At 43.1% G+C, this 17,617-nt stretch overlaps 2 protein-coding genes across 3 annotated transcripts; one reads left to right on the forward strand and one right to left on the reverse strand.

Moving 5' to 3' along the window:
• The first annotated feature begins 997 nt into the window (after positions 1-997).
• On the forward strand, positions 998-13,538 carry LOC128745260 (paraplegin). Its single transcript, XM_053842291.1, has 3 exons — positions 998-1,985; positions 2,047-3,177; positions 13,059-13,538. The coding sequence occupies exons 1-3, from the start codon at positions 1,137-1,139 to the stop codon at positions 13,416-13,418; spliced, it is 2,340 nt and encodes a 779-aa protein (XP_053698266.1). The 5' UTR covers positions 998-1,136; the 3' UTR covers positions 13,419-13,538.
• A 4-nt stretch (positions 13,539-13,542) lies between these two features.
• Positions 13,543-15,095, reverse strand: LOC128745271 (arginine/serine-rich coiled-coil protein 2). Of its 2 annotated transcripts, none has more exons than XM_053842310.1 (2): positions 15,005-15,095; positions 13,543-14,871 (listed from the first exon to the last, which is right to left on the reverse strand). In XM_053842310.1, the coding sequence occupies exon 2, from the start codon at positions 14,764-14,766 to the stop codon at positions 13,723-13,725; it is 1,044 nt and encodes a 347-aa protein (XP_053698285.1). In that variant the 5' UTR covers positions 14,767-14,871; positions 15,005-15,095; the 3' UTR covers positions 13,543-13,722. The 2 variants fall into 2 exon arrangements, with proteins under 2 accessions (XP_053698285.1, XP_053698277.1); XM_053842302.1 differs by having other exon boundaries at positions 13,543-14,874; positions 15,005-15,092.
• Positions 15,096-17,617: the final 2,522 nt, after the last annotated feature.

Genomic DNA, 17,617 nt, shown 5'->3' on the forward strand with positions numbered 1-17,617 from the left:
TGACGCGGAATCCAGCTTGCTGCCGCCAGAGAGTAGCGTTGATCTTCTCCTGGATCCGGTTGAGGATTACCTTCCAGAGCACTTTGAGAGTAATACAGAGCAACGTGATGCCACGCCCGCATTCGGTTAGGTCTTTTATTTCTGCCGCTCTATAGCTTTTTATGCTGTTGATGGCTGCTTCAATTTCATCCAGTATTGACGCCTCCGAGTTGACGCGGATAATACGACGAACTCTTTCGTCGACTCGGGAGTCAGTCCAGGCTCTCTTGCCCCACATCCAAACTCGTTTAACAGCCCTCTCCAGTTCGGCATATCGTTAGCGGACAGCCCTCTTAGTCGCTTTGGTTCGCCCTCGCCTATGCCAGCTTCTGCCTTTCTCTACTCATCGATCTTTCTCGGAGTTTCATCCGAAATCCACTCTCTCTGCCCGCTGCGCACTTTGCTGACAGTTTCATCACTGATCGTAATGAGGGCATTCTTGAGGCTGGTCCATTACTTTTGGACAGTTCCACCAGGTAGCAGTTCCTAGGCTCGAAATTCAAGTTGTTAGATAAAAACCCTTTTCGCCTTGGGATTCCCAATCGGCGGACATCGAAACGACACCCAGCTTTCTCCTCCAGTCATTGAGTACCTATTTCAGCGATAACAAGCTGATGGTCGGATGCAATATCGGCACTGCGCTTGTTCAGTAACGAAAGTCTTTCATAAGGAGGATTGATAGTCGCTTACGAGATATTGTCTTGAGGTTTCAGTGCGAGTTAAAATCGAAGTATACTTTTACCTTGACAAAAGTAAAACTATATTTTGCGAAATTTTTATCGCACGTCTGTATAAAATCTGTAATCAAAAAAGTGTATCAGAAAACGAAAAGTCTGTATAATACAGATTTGTCGGTATATCTGGCATCCCTGGTCATGACTGTCATCGATTCAACTTGGATTCAACACTGCAAAGTCAGCCGGTTTATACCGTTTCAGCATCAAAACAGAGAAGAGTGTGAAAAAGTTGCACAAAAAAGACAGCAGGTTGAAGTTAATAATTTCATAACATAATCGAAATTAAACGAAAGTTCGAATTTACTAGCAAAAATCAACCGTGATCCTAAGCTAAATGCTGTAAAAAATTGTTGTTACAAAATGTTACGCTTAGAACGCTGTAAAAGATTGCTAACCAGCCGTCTAAGTGGATTGTCTCTGGGAAGATTAGCTCCAGCCCTTGCTAGTAATGGAACAACCACTTTTGGAATACCGGTACCATCCACGGTGAGGAAGAACCGGCTCACTGTCGTTTGCCACAACCAACGCTTCTTGCATCAATTAGAGGATGAATATCGCGCTATTATACGATTGTTTGCCCGTTCCTACGGTATTCCGCAGCATGTTCTGGCACGCAATCTGCATACTTCCAGCAGGCCATACCAGCAACAAAAATCGGACAAGTCAAACTCGAGTGACGGTGAAGGAGCTGGTAGTGGTGGTGGTGGTGGTGGCAAAAAGGACAACGATGACAAGGAGAAAATGATGTCGGTGGTAACGAAAACGCTAGTTCTGATGGTAACAATCTACACTCTGGTGGCCTTTTTGACGATGGTTGTGCCGAATCGAAACCGGCCGGAAGCAACCACTCGGTACGTCAGCTGGCACGAGTTCGTTCACCACATGCTGGCGGCCGGTGAGGTGAAAGAAGTGGTAGTCCACCCGGACATGGAAATGGTAACGATTCTGCTGCATGACGGGGCGATCATTAAGGGAAGGCGGGCGCACTCGAACATCTTCCACATGGCCGTAGCGGATGTGAACAAGTTCGAGGAAAAGCTGCGCCTGGTGGAGAAGCGACTGGGCATCAAGGATGGGGTTTCGGTGCAGTTTGAGCGTAGCGGTGACGTGAGCGGGCGGATTTTGTTTACGCTGATTGCAACCGGGGTGATTATTGCTCTGCTCAGTCGAATGCGGGGCATTCGAAGTCCTATCAGTATGGATTCGTTCGTAAGAAAAAAAATGGTGAATGATTGGTTCTATTGCGAGTAAAATTGTTTATGTTTTTCAGACTCAAATGGGACGAGCAAAATTCACCCTTGTCGATCCGGTTGATGGTGGTCGAGGCGTTTGGTTTAAAGATGTGGCCGGCTTGCAGGAAGCCAAACAGGAGGTTAAAGAGTTTATTGATTACCTTAAATCACCCGATCGGTACCAAAGATTGGGGGCAAAAGTACCGAAGGGGGCCTTACTGTTAGGTCCTCCTGGATGTGGAAAAACCTTACTAGCGAAAGCAGTGGCCACCGAAGCTCAGGTTCCTTTCCTTAGTATGAACGGTTCGGAGTTTATTGAAATGATAGGAGGGCTGGGAGCCGCTCGTGTACGAGATCTGTTCAAGGAAGCGGGCAAACGGTCTCCCTGTATAGTTTATATCGACGAAATTGATGCTATCGGTCGGCAACGGGATGGTGGCGGTAGTTTCGGTGGAGTTAGCTCGGGGGAGTCCGAGCAAACCCTTAACCAACTGCTAGTTGAAATGGATGGAATGGCCTCTAGAGAGGGTGTGCTGATGCTGGCGAGTACTAACCGGGCAGATATTCTGGATAAAGCTTTACTTCGACCCGGTCGCTTCGATCGGCATATTCTAATTGATTTGCCGAATTTGACGGAGCGGAAGGAGATTTTCGAAAAGCATCTGTCGGGAATCGCCTTGGCAGCAGCGCCCGAAAAATACTCGGCTCGGTTAGCGACCCTTACGCCTGGTTTTTCCGGAGCCGATATTGCGAATGTGTGCAATGAAGCAGCCCTGCACGCTGCACGTTCAAGCCAGAAAACGGTTACGACGGCAAATCTGGAATATGCCGTCGAGCGCTTGGTGGGTGGAACGGAAAAGCGCTCACACGCGCTGACACAAACCGAACGACGGGTGATTGCATTCCACGAGTCCGGACACGCGCTTGTTGGCTGGCTACTGCCCAATTCCGACGTATTGCTCAAAGTGACAATCGTACCCAGGACCAGCTTGGCTCTCGGATTTGCCCAGTACACACCGAAAGAGCAAAAATTGTACAGCAAAGAGCAACTGTTCGATAAGATGTGCATGGCACTAGGCGGACGGGCGGCGGAGAATATCACCTTCGAACGGATTACCACCGGAGCGCAGAATGACCTGGAGAAAGTCACCAAGATGGCGTACGCACAGGTGAGTAAGAGATTCGGTTTAACCACCGTTCTTTGGTTAGAACCTTGCCAAGTTTAACATAGTCTGTATGAAAACAACTAGAGTGCTCAGACATTTACTAAAAGTGGGACACCCGACCATCGTCAGTATGAAGCAAACATCGGCCTGATGGTATACCGTCGTTTGAAATTTAAGAAAAAAAATAGCAATGGTCCCAGATTCCTCCCTTGTGGTACGCGCCCAAGTAGCTCGTGAAGCATTGTGATTTACTCACTCGTCCCTCACTGCCAGTACTATCCCACACTATAGCTGTTCCTGGCGAGGACTCATTGCATTCCTCTGACCAGTACGCTTTAAACTATTAAGAGTGACTTTGCACTCTCAAGAGGCCCAATCGGGGTAATATAGAATTCAGCATAAATAAAATGTGCTGAGGTCGCTTGACATTGAATGACCTGATTTTCTACTCTAAGATTCAAACCTACGGCCACTTGGCTATCCAAGCAAATTCAGTAACATTGCGGCTACGGGGCCCGTTTTCTTTTCCTTTTTTCTTATTTGCACTCCCGTTTTTTCCTTATGCTTTTAACTCGATTTTTGTGATGCCCGTTATCAGTCCTTTTTTGCTTCCAGTTTTGGTATTTTCATAACTCTTTCTCTCCTTATCGTTTTCCGTCGTCGTCTGTGCAATTTTCCTTTTTTTGATATCCCGTTTTACCACCTTTTCTATCGCGTATTTTTGATTTTTGACTCTCTTTTTTCCTTTCTTCTCCGGTTTTCATTTTGTATTTGCAGTTTGTAATTCATTATCAATAATATTGTTTATTGTTTATTTGAGAAGGGAAACCCCGCTGGAGTGGAACAGTTATAACGTTCCTTCTCCAGTAGGCACAAAACCACCTATCTTTTGGTACCAACAGATTTACGCCAAATGATACATTTTTTAACTTGAAACAAGGTGCACATAGGTTTCTTAACAAATAACTTACAAGAACTAGATGTGTACAAAAAATAGGAGCTTAGGACTAACACGTTACTATTGATATTATAAAGGACAAACTACATTTGTTTTAGAGCGCAACGAAAACGAGTTTTTAGAACGGTTCGAGATACATTAAAATCAAAAGCATTATAACATTTATTAAAAACGCGACACATGCTACTGAAAGGCTCATTACTACCATAATTAGTACGAGAGACGGGAAGGTAAAAAAAGGCATAGGATCGAAGATTTCTGCGGCGAATGTTTATGTTTAGGAGTTGTAGAATATCGGAACAATCAACAAACGACGTTAAGATGTCGGAGATAAAGATAGATAAACATGGAGATGAACATGGACTGCTAGTAAACTGCTTTGTGGCCCTGAATAAGAAGCCAAGATTTCTCGAGGCTTTAGAACAGATGAAGGCTATGTGATCCTTGAATATCAGCTTGGAGTCCAGCAAAACTCCTAAGTCTTTTACAACTGTTTCCCGCTTTAGTACAACGTAAGATATTTTATAATCAAATGTTACAATTGATTTCTTGGGTGTAAAAGAGATACAGGACCATTTGGAAGCATTTAATTGCATCCTATTGGTATTATACCAGTCAGCAAAACTACTTAGCTGCGATTGCAAAAATTGGCCGTCATTGGTCGTAAACCGGAGGTATTCGTGATGAACGTCATGACATTCGGTGCGACGTGTTCCCCAAGCAGTGCACAGTTTGTAAAGAATAGTAACGCAGAGAGGTTTCGTCACCAATATCCCCAGGCAGTCGACTGCATTATAAAAGAACACTATGTGGACGACATGTTGACGAGCACAGAGACCGAAGCGGAAGCAGTAAAGTTAGCCAACGACGTTCGATATATTCATGCCCAAGGAGGATTCGAAATCCGCAATTGGTTAACGAATTCACCAACGGTTTCGAAACACTTAGGCGGAGAGCAAGCTGAGATAAGCATGAACCTTTTAACGGCTACCGAGAAAGTACTCGGCATGTACTGGCGCACAGAGACAGACACCTTTACTTTCAAGCTTTCGCCAAACCACGACCAAGAGCTGGAACGGGCTGGGACGACGAAATACCATCCGATTCATTGGAAAAATGGATGCAATGGATACAATTACTCCCCAAGGTTGAAGAGATAAACGTTCCTCGATGCTACCGGCAGATCACCTCGGTCAACGAGAGAAACTTGATCCAGCTGCACATGTTTGTGGATGCGAGCGAGAATGGGTTTGCCGCTGTCGGATATCTCCGGTTCGAACAAAATGGAGTGATAGAGTGCGCATTAATTGGTTCGAAAACTAGGGTGTCCCCACTGAAATACGTATCTATTCCGCGTTTGGAACTGTTGGCCGCTGTTATTGGAGCTCGTTTGGCGAATGCGATCAGAGAGTCTCACCGTATCAAAACATCGGAGAGATATTTTTGGACTGACTCGCGAAACGTAATGTGCTGGCTACAATCGGATCATCGACGATATAGTCCATTCGTAGCGAGCAGGGTCGGAGAAATTCTCGAAACAACGGAGCTCAGTGAATGGAACTGGCTACCGACGAAGTTGAACGTGGCAGATGAAGGCACCAAATGGACGAAACTTCCCGACCTGACACCATCGAGTCGTTGGTTCCGTGGGCCAGATTTTATGTGGAAACCGAAAACTGAATGGCCTTTGGACAACAGAGTTCCTGGAACTACTACCGAAGAGTTACGTGCGAATGTTCTACATCATACGTCTTATGATCCATCTATTTGTGTCGAACGCTTTTCTAAATGGAAGCGGCTACTACGAGCAGTAGCCTATGCTCTTCGCTTCCTAGCTAACATTCGTTTAAAAAGAGCGAAAATGCCTATAAACTACGGTCCACTGTCTCAAGAAGAACTTGGAGCTGCTGAAAATGTTATATACCAGCAAACGCAATTAGAAGGTTATCCAGAAGAAGTAAAGATTATGCGAGAAACCAAACCGACGTTGGCAGGGGGTACACGCCTGCTCCGAAAGCATAGCAGTTTATATAAACTATGCCCTACAATTGATAATTACGGTACATTACGAATGCAAGGACGGATCGCAAACTGCCTATTGATAAATGAAGCAGCCAAGCATCCGATACTACTTCCCAAATCAAATCACGTCACAAACTTGATTATCGCTGATTTTCACACAAAATACCACCACGTAAACCATGAAACGACCCTGAACGAAATACGGCAAAAATACTACATACCACAGCTTCGTACGGTATACAATAGACTACGTCGTAATTGCCAACGTTGTAAGATCTTAAGTGCTAAACCACAACCTCCAAGGATGGCAGATTTACCTAACTGTCGTCTCGCTGCGTATTCTCAGCCATTCTCGTATACAGGTATATACTACTTTGGACCGCTCCAAGTAGTAGTAGGCAGGCACGTAGAAAAACGCTGGGGTGTTCTATTTACCTGTTTGACAATCCGAGCAATACACCTGGAGGTTGCTCATTCGCTATCTACTAACTCCTGCATACTCGCCATACGCAATTTTATTGCCAGAAGGGGAGCTCCAATCGAATTTATCAGCGATCAAGGTACAAACTTTATTGGCGCCAGTCGTGAACTAAAGGAGGCGTTGCAAATCGTCGATCAAAATAAAATCATGGCAGAGTTTACCGACCCAAACACGAAATGGACCTTCAATCCTCCGGCCGCACCGCATTTTGGGGGGAGCTGGGAACGCTTAGTTCAATTGGTAAAAAAGGTTCTGAACCAAGTAAAGCCCGCACGACTCCCCACAGATGAGCTTCTTAGAAGCATGTTAAGCGAGATAGAAATGATGATTAATTCAAGACCATTAACTCATATACCACTTGATGATGACAACGCTGCTTTAACCCCGAATGACTTTCTACTGGGTTCCTCAAACGGTAGTAAACCACCAATTGCCTTCAACCAAGAACCGCAGAACCTAAAAAACTCATGGAAAACGTCGCAGCTCTACGCAGATCAGTGTTGGAAACGATGGCTCGCAGAGTACCTGCCCACGATAACGCGTCGATCAAAGTGGTTCCAGCCAGCCAAACCTCTCAACGTTGGTGACGTAGCTTTGATAGCAGACAGCAAGCTCCCCAGAAACTGTTGGCCACTAGGGCGTGTGGTAGCAGTAGTACCTTCCAAGGATGGACAGATACGTCGAGCAACACTACAAACGTCGAGCGGACTGCTCGAGAGGCCTGCAGTCAAGATAGAAGTGTTGGACGTGGGTTCCAATGGGAGTAAGTCGGATCAATGACCACGACATACTGGGGGGACTGTCACACTCTGTGGGACGAACCTCCGTCATCTGGGAGCTCTGCCGTGTGGGATCGGCAACGCCTTACCGTCACTGATTGTCAGTATCATCGCTCAGGTAAAATGACAATGATAATATCCGGTCAAACGATACTAAGAAAGATTGCGGTACAGTGAGATCTAAAGATCACTATAAGAGATCCTTACCACAACTTATATTAAAATTAATAACTATTAAATATTGGCCGCAAATATCGCCATCAAAATCTATTATTTTATTCCAAAACATTTGTAGAGACACTAAACGTATTCTTTAATTTGTTGCGCAGCAACAACCCAAGCCACTGAAGTTTCGAGATAGCGATTTGATTTATTTTGTCGAAGGCCACTGATAAATCGGTATATATTGCGTCGACCTGAAGATGGTTTTGCATTGAGCGAGCGATGAAAGATGTATAGGAAATCAGCAAGTGGACCGTTTGGATACAAAATCATGCTGGTTTTCGGCAATGTAAGTAGAGAAACCGTAGGTGGTAAGGCATGCTAGAACAATGAGCTCAAAAAGCTTTGAAACAGCGCAAAGAAAAGCTATACTACGATAGTTGGAAACGTTTTGCTTCGAACCTTTTTTTATGCACCGGAAAAACATATGAGGTTTTCCATGCAGTAGGAAAATTGCCGAAAGTAGAGAGACGTTGCAAATACTTGCCAATGGAGCACAAAGAGCTACGCAGCACTTTTTCAGTATAATAGACGAAATGCCATCAAGATTTGTGGAACTTTTAAGCTTCGAGCACGCATTGAGTACTACTTGAGCAGTTATAGTTGGGTGACAGCTCTAAACTGTTTGCGGAAAAGCTCACATATGCCGGCAGCAGTCGTAGCTTTATCATCTTCGAGGTTCATGGTGGTTGGTAAGCCGCTTTCTTTTCTCTGCTGGTTTATATAATGCCAGAATTTTTTAGGATTGTTATGAAGATTCCGTTGAATTTGGTTTTGATATGAACTTAAAGCTTTTTTAAACGCTTGTAACGGTTATTTGAAGAGATGTAATGGTATTTAAGTGGATTTGTACGAAACTTAGACAATCTTTTGAGCGCTAGTCTCTTGGCGGTTTTTAAAGAAATCAGAGTATGATTTGGCCAAGGTGGAGAGGTACACTGTCGTATCATTTTCTTTGGGGTAAACAGTATAATCAATATATATTGATTCTACTGCATCTGCATATCCGACTAATGGCTTACTAATGTTACTCCTTGTATATTGCAAAACTAGATCCCTAGTACCTTGAAGATCCCTAACAACACGTTTCAGCGCCTTCCAATGTTGTACTGCAGGGTTCTGCTGGAAACGTCCAAGACATCCAACTGGAAAACAAATATCAGGTCTTACGCACAGCATAAGATACACCAAAGATCCCAGCAGTTCACGGTATGGTTCTGCTGTATTCGGTCCTGTCTGATCTGGTGACAAACTTTTCTCCATCGGGGTTTTAACAGGATTGCAGTCACTCATCTGGAAGTTTCTCATCAGTCGATCAATGCTTGCCTTTTGTAGCTTCGTAATACCGACCGATAATTTGTAATCGACTTTGATTCCCAAGATATAACGCAGTTCGCCACAGTCAGACATTTCAAAAACCTCGGTCAACTTACTCTTCAAACTCTTGATGGTGATCAAGTTACGACCCGCAATCAACAGATCATCGACATAAATTATCAGGAAGAGTTCATCGTTATTGTCTTAATTTTGTCTACAGACTATAATCATTCTTAGATCTTGAGAAACCCAACTTTAAAAGTTCTTCGTTGAATCGCTCATTCCAACAATGTGGAGATTGTTTTAGCGTTTTAGCGTATAGCGACTTGTTCAATTTCCAAGCTTGTCCAGGTTTCTTAGACACACTGTCCGGGATCTCCCTGTAGATTGTTTCCTTGAGCTGACCATGCAAGAAAGCTGTGCGCACATCCATTTGATGAAAATAAAATTGGTGGTGAACTCCAACCGCTAGCACAACCCGGATAGTGGCCAATCTAGCAACCGGCGCGTAGGTCTCCTGGAAATCTGTTCCTGCCTTTTGTAGGTAGCCCTTTCCTACTAACCGTGCTTTGTAGCGCACTGCTCGACCATTCTCGTCCTCCTTTAAACGAAATACCGATTTCGATTTAAGTGGTTTCATTCCAGCCGGACACGTCATTCACCTTAAGAGATTCGAGTTCGCTCCGCACTGCCTGTAGCCAGTCTTCACAATCATGACGTTGAAGCTTTGTGGGATATCTGTGGGAAAGTCACTGCCAGAAGTTGCTCCGTAACCAACGAAGTAATCCAAATACTTATCAGGAAGAGTGAGCTCCCGCTCACTGCGCCTCATCAACATTTGTCCTTGAGACTCGTGATATTCTGGCTGTGAAGGAAGCGCTGATGATCCTGGACTATCGCGTTCTTCATCAACATTGACATAAAGATTCTCCATAATTCAATATGGAAGTTTTCATCGTCTTCGTCTGCTTCTGTAGCACGTTGAACATCAGCTTCTTTTTCCCTCTCTTGTTCAAACTGGTACGGTACAACTAAGAAAACAGCGTTGAATTTCATATCACGAGCTACGATGATCTTTTTGCGCGTCCTGTCCTACAGCCGGTAACCGTTTGGTGCCGTTGAATTTCACATCACGAGCTACGATGATCTTTTTGCGCGTCCCGTCCTACAGCCGGTAACCGTTTGGTGCGTAACCCATCATGACAACTTCTACACTCTTTGCATCTAATTTCTGCCTCATTTGGTTTGGAATTCACGCAAAAGCTTTGCAACCGAAAATACGTAGCTTTTTCAAATTTGGTTTAACACCAAACCAGAGTTCCGCAGGAGTCATCTTACACGACAGATTGGTCATCGGGCTTCGGTTCAGCAAATAAAAACCAGTAAGAGCAGCTTCTGACCACATATGATTTGGAACCTGAGAGTCCAACAACATTGCCCGTACTTTTTCTATAAGCGTCCGATTAAAACGCTCAGCAACGCCATTTTGTTGAGGTGTGTATGCAACCGTTGATTCAACTTGAATTCCTTTTGACTTTAACCACTGCTTCTGTTCGTTTGAACCGTATTCTCTACCCTGGTCCACCGTCTGCTTTGAAATAGTATAACATGTAGCCGCCTTCGCCATAGCTTCGAATTCACTAAGTTTCTCGAACACTTGAGACTTCTTGCGCAAGAGAAAAGACCCGAAAAATGGGTGTAATCATCTATGAATGATACAAAGTATCTCGAGCCGTCCCATGGCGCGGGATCAATGGGACCACATACATCCGAGTGAATCCTTTCCAACGGTCGAGTTGCACGCTGTCTAGTTCCGTTGAAGGGTTCACGGCATTGTTTGCCTTGCACACAAGGATCACAGAAACCAATTGGCTTCGGCTTTACATTGATACCAGTAACCATATCATGTTGTACTAATAGTGACATTGCTTGATCACTGGGATGTCCCATTCGTAGATGCCACAATTCGCTTGTTTCCGCTTCGCATAAATATACAGTTGGCGAATCGACGCTAATTTCCAACTTGTTTAAACTGTTTCTCAGCTCTGCCGTTACAAGAATCTGATCATTTTTACAAAGAAAAGCCTGCTTCCCAGCAAACAGCACAGAAATTCCTGCCTTAGTCAACCGTTTGACTGACATCAAGTTATCTCGTAACTCAGGAATATAAAGCACTTCGTTGATATTTACTGGAACTTGCTCGTTACTACAGCCATCAATTCTTTTTCGCTATAAGAGTTTCACCATCCTTTGCAACTTGGATAACAATTGGTTTGCACAAGGTTGACGACGACGAGAACACACTGGCATCATTGACTAAATGGTCACTTGATCCAGAATCCAGCTTGAAAATCAATTTTCCACTACGCGACCCTGTTGCTTCTTTGCGTTTGATCATAAAGCTAACTGCTTTGTTGCCTGTAGCGACGTTAGCTTCCATGATACCTTTTTACCGACAATCCTTTTTCATGTGCCCTTTTCGGCCACATTCGTGGCACTTGTCGTTGAAAAATTTAGGTTTTCCTCTACCTTTTTCACCAACGAATGCTGCTGATTTTTCCGACGAATCTTTCTGTCTGTCAAGCAGCTTTACCTTCTCCGCCAAAAACTTTTGTTTGACCAGGTCCACCGTTAACTCGTCATCGCTGCGTTTTTCCAGTGCCGTAATCAATGGATCATAACATTCCGGAAGGGTTCCGAACAACATCACAATCAGGTCAGCTTCCGTTAGTTCAGCACCTGCGACTGCTAGTTGTCGAATCAAACCTTCAAAGATTACTAGATGATACCGGACTAAGTTTTGAGTTACAAGGGACTTTTTCGCAAAGCAATTTTCCAGAGCTTGCCACATTTGCTTCGCAGCAGATTTTTCACGAATAATCTCCAGACAGTCGTCTCCAAAGAAACTAATCAATAAAGATTTGGCTTTCCTGTCCGCTTCACTGAATTTCTGCCTTTCTTCGGCCACCAACGGGGAATCTTCAGTAAGCGTATGCATAACTCCTGCTGCATCCAGGAACATTCGGACTCGGAAACTCCAGTTATGGAAACCTGGACCTCCGCTGAACTGAGGAATTCCATGCGCCGAATCCTTGATCGTGCCCATAACCTATTGTAAATGGACGTTTCAAGAATAAAACAGGAGAACTAATGAAACTAGTCTGTATTGAACGAGAGCAAATGTGTAACTAAATGTTATGAAAAATTAACAAACCTATGTTGCTATAACTGCGTAGGGTTGCCAAGTGGCCGGTTTTTCACCTGCAAAGCCGGTGACCGGTCAATCCTGCAAAAAGGCCGGTTTTCCGACATAGGAAGCCGGATTAGTACTTTTTTTCTGATTTGTTAAATTTTCTGATAAATTTATTAGCAATCCTGAACAGTGGATCATTGTAGTTAGCCAGTTTTGCAGTGACAATACTTTGCTTCTGGCGGTAATATACTTTAAATTGTCCACCAGCACCAGAAGCAACTAGTTGTCTTCTAGTATCTTCAATAATCCATGCAATGTTCGTTGTGATTTCGATTCCGATGATCCTCTACACATTACATTACGCACTTTACATATTCCAGGTAAATCCTCTAGTAATATGCTGCCACAACCCCTCCCCCCCCCTCCCCCGCAGGTTTTGAAGGCAGGAACGACCGGCCGGGTTTTGAAATTTTCGGACTTGGCAACCCTATAACTGCGTAACCAAGCATACGATTGCCTACTTGATTACAAATTTAAATCGCACTTGGTTGAAAGTGTAAACTTAAAATTAGGCTTGAAAATGTCAACGGTTAAAATCGGTGTTGAGATTGAGCGTGAAATCAGAATTAAATTTGAATTTAAGGTTGAGCTTAAATTAGGCTTGCAACTAAACTTTAAATATAAATTATAGGACTTGAAATTGGAACTATTTTAACGCAATACTCACCGAAAAATACTGCCCGATTAAATTAAAAACTGCGGACTAAAGTTACAGACAGATTTTATGTTGTCATGGTTACTTCACTAGCGTCATTCGAATTGCAAATCTTTGAACATGCATCTTTTAAGCACAGCCTACTTTACTTTTTCATAAATCAATCTAAAGATTTTAATCGCTTATTTTTTCGGCAGATAAAATACTTTGGTATGAACGGCACCATCGGACCGATTTCGTTTTCCGAGGAAAGCGAAACCAACCCGTACGCGGCGAAGCCCTACTCGAAGCACCTGGGTGACGTAATCGACCAGGAAGCACGTCGGATGATAACGGAAGCGTACGAACGAACCGAGCAGCTGTTGCGGGATAATGCCGAAATGTTAAGCACCCTCGCCGAAGCCCTGCTGAGGCACGAAACGCTTAACTACGACCAAGTCGTTGCCCTGATTGGCCCACCCAGGTACGACGATGCGAAGCGCAAGATCGAACCGGTCGAGTTTGAGGACAGCCTTTCAAAGTTATCTTCCGCAAACGGAGACGGTGTGGCCCAGTGAACTGTTATAAAAGAATCGTGATCCAGCAATAAAACTTACCTGTTGAAAACTGAAATGCCTCGCGCCCGTGGGAGGGTTCTTTTTCTTGTTCGAAACAGCCAAAATCCAAAGTCAACATTTCATGCGTAGTGAATATTTTTATTGAACGAACTTTCGATTTCGTACAGGTTAGATTACATGAAATTCACCATTCAGCGTAATGTTTGTAAGTGAGAGGTAAATAATTTTACAAATATAAGTAAAAAGTAAATTCTTATTTTCATAATATAATTCAAAATTAAAAAAAAAAAAAAGATAAACCTAATTAATCCCGGAAATCACGACGATAGATGTATTCATCGTCATGGTCATTACTGGAATACCGCTCGCGGTGACCGCTGGATCGCGCAGAATAGCGATCGTACGATGAATAGCGAGCGTAGCTGTCGTACCGTGAAGAAGATGACGCCGGATAATCGTAATAGTCGTACGGCCGCGAGCTACGTTCTCGCTCGTACCGATCGGAGGCCAAACGTTCGCGGTCGCGCCTGCTGTATTCCGGGGTCGGCGAACGCCGTCTAGGTGCGGGACGTTCGACCGACCGGGATCGAGACCGTTTCCTTTTGCGGTCACGCAGTGAAGATGGGGAACGAGATTTTCTGGAATTGGAACGTGTGCGGCGAGAGCGTACCGACAGTGGCGAATTTGAACGTGATCTAGATCGGGAACGTTTCCTGTAGCGTCTGAATGACGAAACGGCAGGCGAGCGTGACCGTGACCGGGACCGGCGACGGGATCGAACTGGCGAGCGACGTCTGATTGGTGAGCGCGATCTCGAGCTGCTACTATCGTCATCTTCCCCTTTTTCTCGCTTTATTTTTGTGTCTAGTTGTCTGTGCCGCTGGGTTTCTTCTTCGTAGAATTTTCTTTTTTCCGCAGGTGTTTTCAGTGTAGCCTTACGAATGATTTTAGCGTTGGCACAGTACTCCTGTGGATTGTACGCCGGAATGCGCAGATCGTCCCAGCATTCGTCATCATCGTCATGCACTTTTTTCGGCGCAATCGGATCTTCATTATTATATATCAATTCCGGTTCCTGCGCTTCGGTCGTACCGTGTGTGGCCGCAGCCGTCGTAATACAATACTTGTACATATCAAAGTTAGCTCTATCTTCGCAAGTTGCGGTGTGCATCTTCAGCTCGGGTTCCGCTATTCTGTGTGCATGATTGAACGGACAAATTACAAACTTTGTGTCTGGGTACATTTTACGACACTTGAAGAGGTGCCTGGCCATTGCCGTAGCCTGCACTCTGTGCGCTTTATTGTACGGACACTCCAGTAAAGTGCCATATCCAACCGGAGCCGACATTTTCTTTCTTTCTTTCAAAAAATAGTTCTTCAGACTTTGCCCGTCGCTTTAGCAGCGTTTATATACTCTTTTCAATAGACGCCTAATCGCTACAACAGTTTTAAGCTGCTGGGAGAAAGACGACGAATAAAAATGTAGAAATAATAACCTTCACGTTTAACTAATGTTTCACTAATTTCCTACTTGCAAGCTACTAGTTTCACAGCAAATTTCGATCGATGAAATATTTTATACATACCTTTTTCCAGCAAAATTTCTATCGACAAACCACCTTGAAAATCCAAGCAAGCATACAAAACACAAAAAACAAAACTATACGCAGTTAGTTTAGTTTAGCAGCGCAGCGATCAACAAACACGTTTGGCAAGGAAACTTCTGGAAGGAAATGACAGATTTTCTTTCTCTGCTCTCATCTATGCAGGGATGCCAGTAAGTTTGAAACTCTGAAATTAAAAATAGATTTGTTAAATAAAATCAACAAAATAAATCTTGAAATAAATAATATAGGAATTACTATAAGGCAACGTCATTAATGTAAAATGTAAATCTTGTACACATTTTGACAAAAAAACCACACTAATCTGAAATGTCTTTGAAGCAAATTATTAAAGCAAGTTTGGAAATTGCAATTTTTAAATTTGCACCAAAGTTGGCTATTTGCTAACATCTGCAATTCTGGTATCCCTGATGCTTTTCACCCTCTTTTGTTGCTTTTGGCGGTTTTCCTTTGATTATGCTTCGGTTGCTTCGTCCCATGCTCCCATGCAGCAACTAAATATACTGCACGCTAAACGTGTTCGTACAAGAGTAAATTGAAATCACCGAAAATTGGTTCAAAAACCTGTTAGTTCGCTGGCTGCCCGCCTACAAAGAAACATGGTGCATGTTTTTTCCACATTACTTACCGTCCCCGTTTAGTCGTCGGAGAACTTCCGGTGTTTTCTTCTGTGTAGATCAGGTGAGCGAAGGATTTGCGTATACGCTTCACAGCGTGGGAAATATACGATTGTCTTCCTGGTGGACAGGAAGACCGCTTCAGTACTTGTTTGTGAGCTGGTTAAAATTTCGTTTCCCGCAGGCAGTTCAATCTAGAACCAACTGAACCACAGTTTGGACGAATTATTGTGCTACTTGAAGATTAGAAAACACCAAAACGTTAAGCGGTCTAAAAACACACTGCTTTTATTAAAACGGAAACTTACCTTATATACGGTGGAGCTGGAGGTAAAACACATGTGTTCTCGAAGATTTTACCTGATATGTAATTGATGTTATCCCGCATTTTGCACCTTACTGGACACCACAGTCTAAAAGTGCGACTGGCACAAAAACTGCGACAATGCGAATGCTGTGAGTGAGAAAGAGAAAGAGTAACAACTGCAATGTTGCTGTTTTGTTTTGTCATATACATTCACGGAGCGAAAAAGCTCCAGTTTGTTTCGAACAAAATGATTGTTGCTTTAAGCCTCAATAAAATATTTTTATAACAACCTGAAAATATTGTTGTTTTCAAACGAGATTCTGTTTGAATCAAGTAAATAACAGTTTTGAATTAAAAGTAAAATATTTTCAAATTTGAAGTTAACATTGATGTAACAATAAATATTTCCATTTCAATCATACATTTCAGTTTGAAACAAAACGAAATTTTTGTTTGTGCGTAAAACAACCATAAATATGGTTGAAACTACATTTTTATTCTCCGTGTTGGCATTAGAGAAAATAATCTGGATTAATCCAGGTATACAGCTGCAAAGCACAATATTTTATTTATTTATTTATTTATTTATTTATTTGCAACCATGTTTTTGCAGCCAACATCTCAGCGTGAGCGAAAATGAAATAGCATTTCATCACTTCGTTTCACTCGACTGCCAGCAACTTGATTTGGGCCCGCTGTCAAATTTTGAGCCCACACGCTTAAAAAATTTGACCCACTTTCACGAAAAGTGGAACAGCTCAAAACATGCGTATATTTTACACACTATTTTGTGTAACTCTTACTCCTTTTATGAGTTCCACCGTAGAAGCTCATTAATGAGCAATATTTACTCAAAAATGAGTGCCATTTCACCCAAAACTGAGTAGTACTTACACAAATTACGAGTAAATTTAACTCAGTTATGAGGTCGACCTAAACTACTCAGAATTTAGAAATTACCATTACTCAAATTTTTGGGCTGTTCCACTTTTTGTCATAGTGAGTCGGTTTTTACTCATTTTTGAGTTGAAAGTCACTCATTTCTGAGTTAATCTTATTCATTCGCGGGTTAAATTTTTTAAGCGTGCAGGACATGCTGTCGCTGACACCCCATCGGCAGGCAGCCATGTTTTCGCCGCCAACATCTCCTGTGTGCGAAAATAAGATAGCATCTCAGCACTGCGTTTCACTCAACTGCCCTCAGTCTGATTTGGTCCCGCTGTCAAATTTTGAACCCAGGACATGCTGTCGCTGACGTTCCCTGCAGCTCGATATAGAGATGTCGATGGGGTGGAAATAATAATAAATTATCTAGCATGATGCGTGTGAAAGTTTTCTGCGAATTACAAAAATCTTTCCCTATCCTGCAGATTATAGCGAAAGCAAAAATTATTTGATTCAACCCAGGTAACCAATAGGCATTTCCAATGCAATTTAAATGCAAGCCAATAAGCATTTAAGTAGCCTTAAATGCTACTTAAATGCTATTTTGGCAAAATATGCGGCTATTTTACTGCTAGCCCTCTTATAGTGCTGACAATGCTTATTTGCAGCTAGTTGCCAACAAGAAGAATTTAAATAGAATTGTGGATGCCAATTTACAACCCAACAAACATTTTTGCAGTATAATTGCTTATTAAACGCTTGATC

This window comes from Sabethes cyaneus, chromosome 1, assembly GCF_943734655.1.
Source record: "Sabethes cyaneus chromosome 1, idSabCyanKW18_F2, whole genome shotgun sequence".
Classification (NCBI taxonomy): Eukaryota; Metazoa; Arthropoda; class Insecta; order Diptera; family Culicidae; genus Sabethes; species Sabethes cyaneus.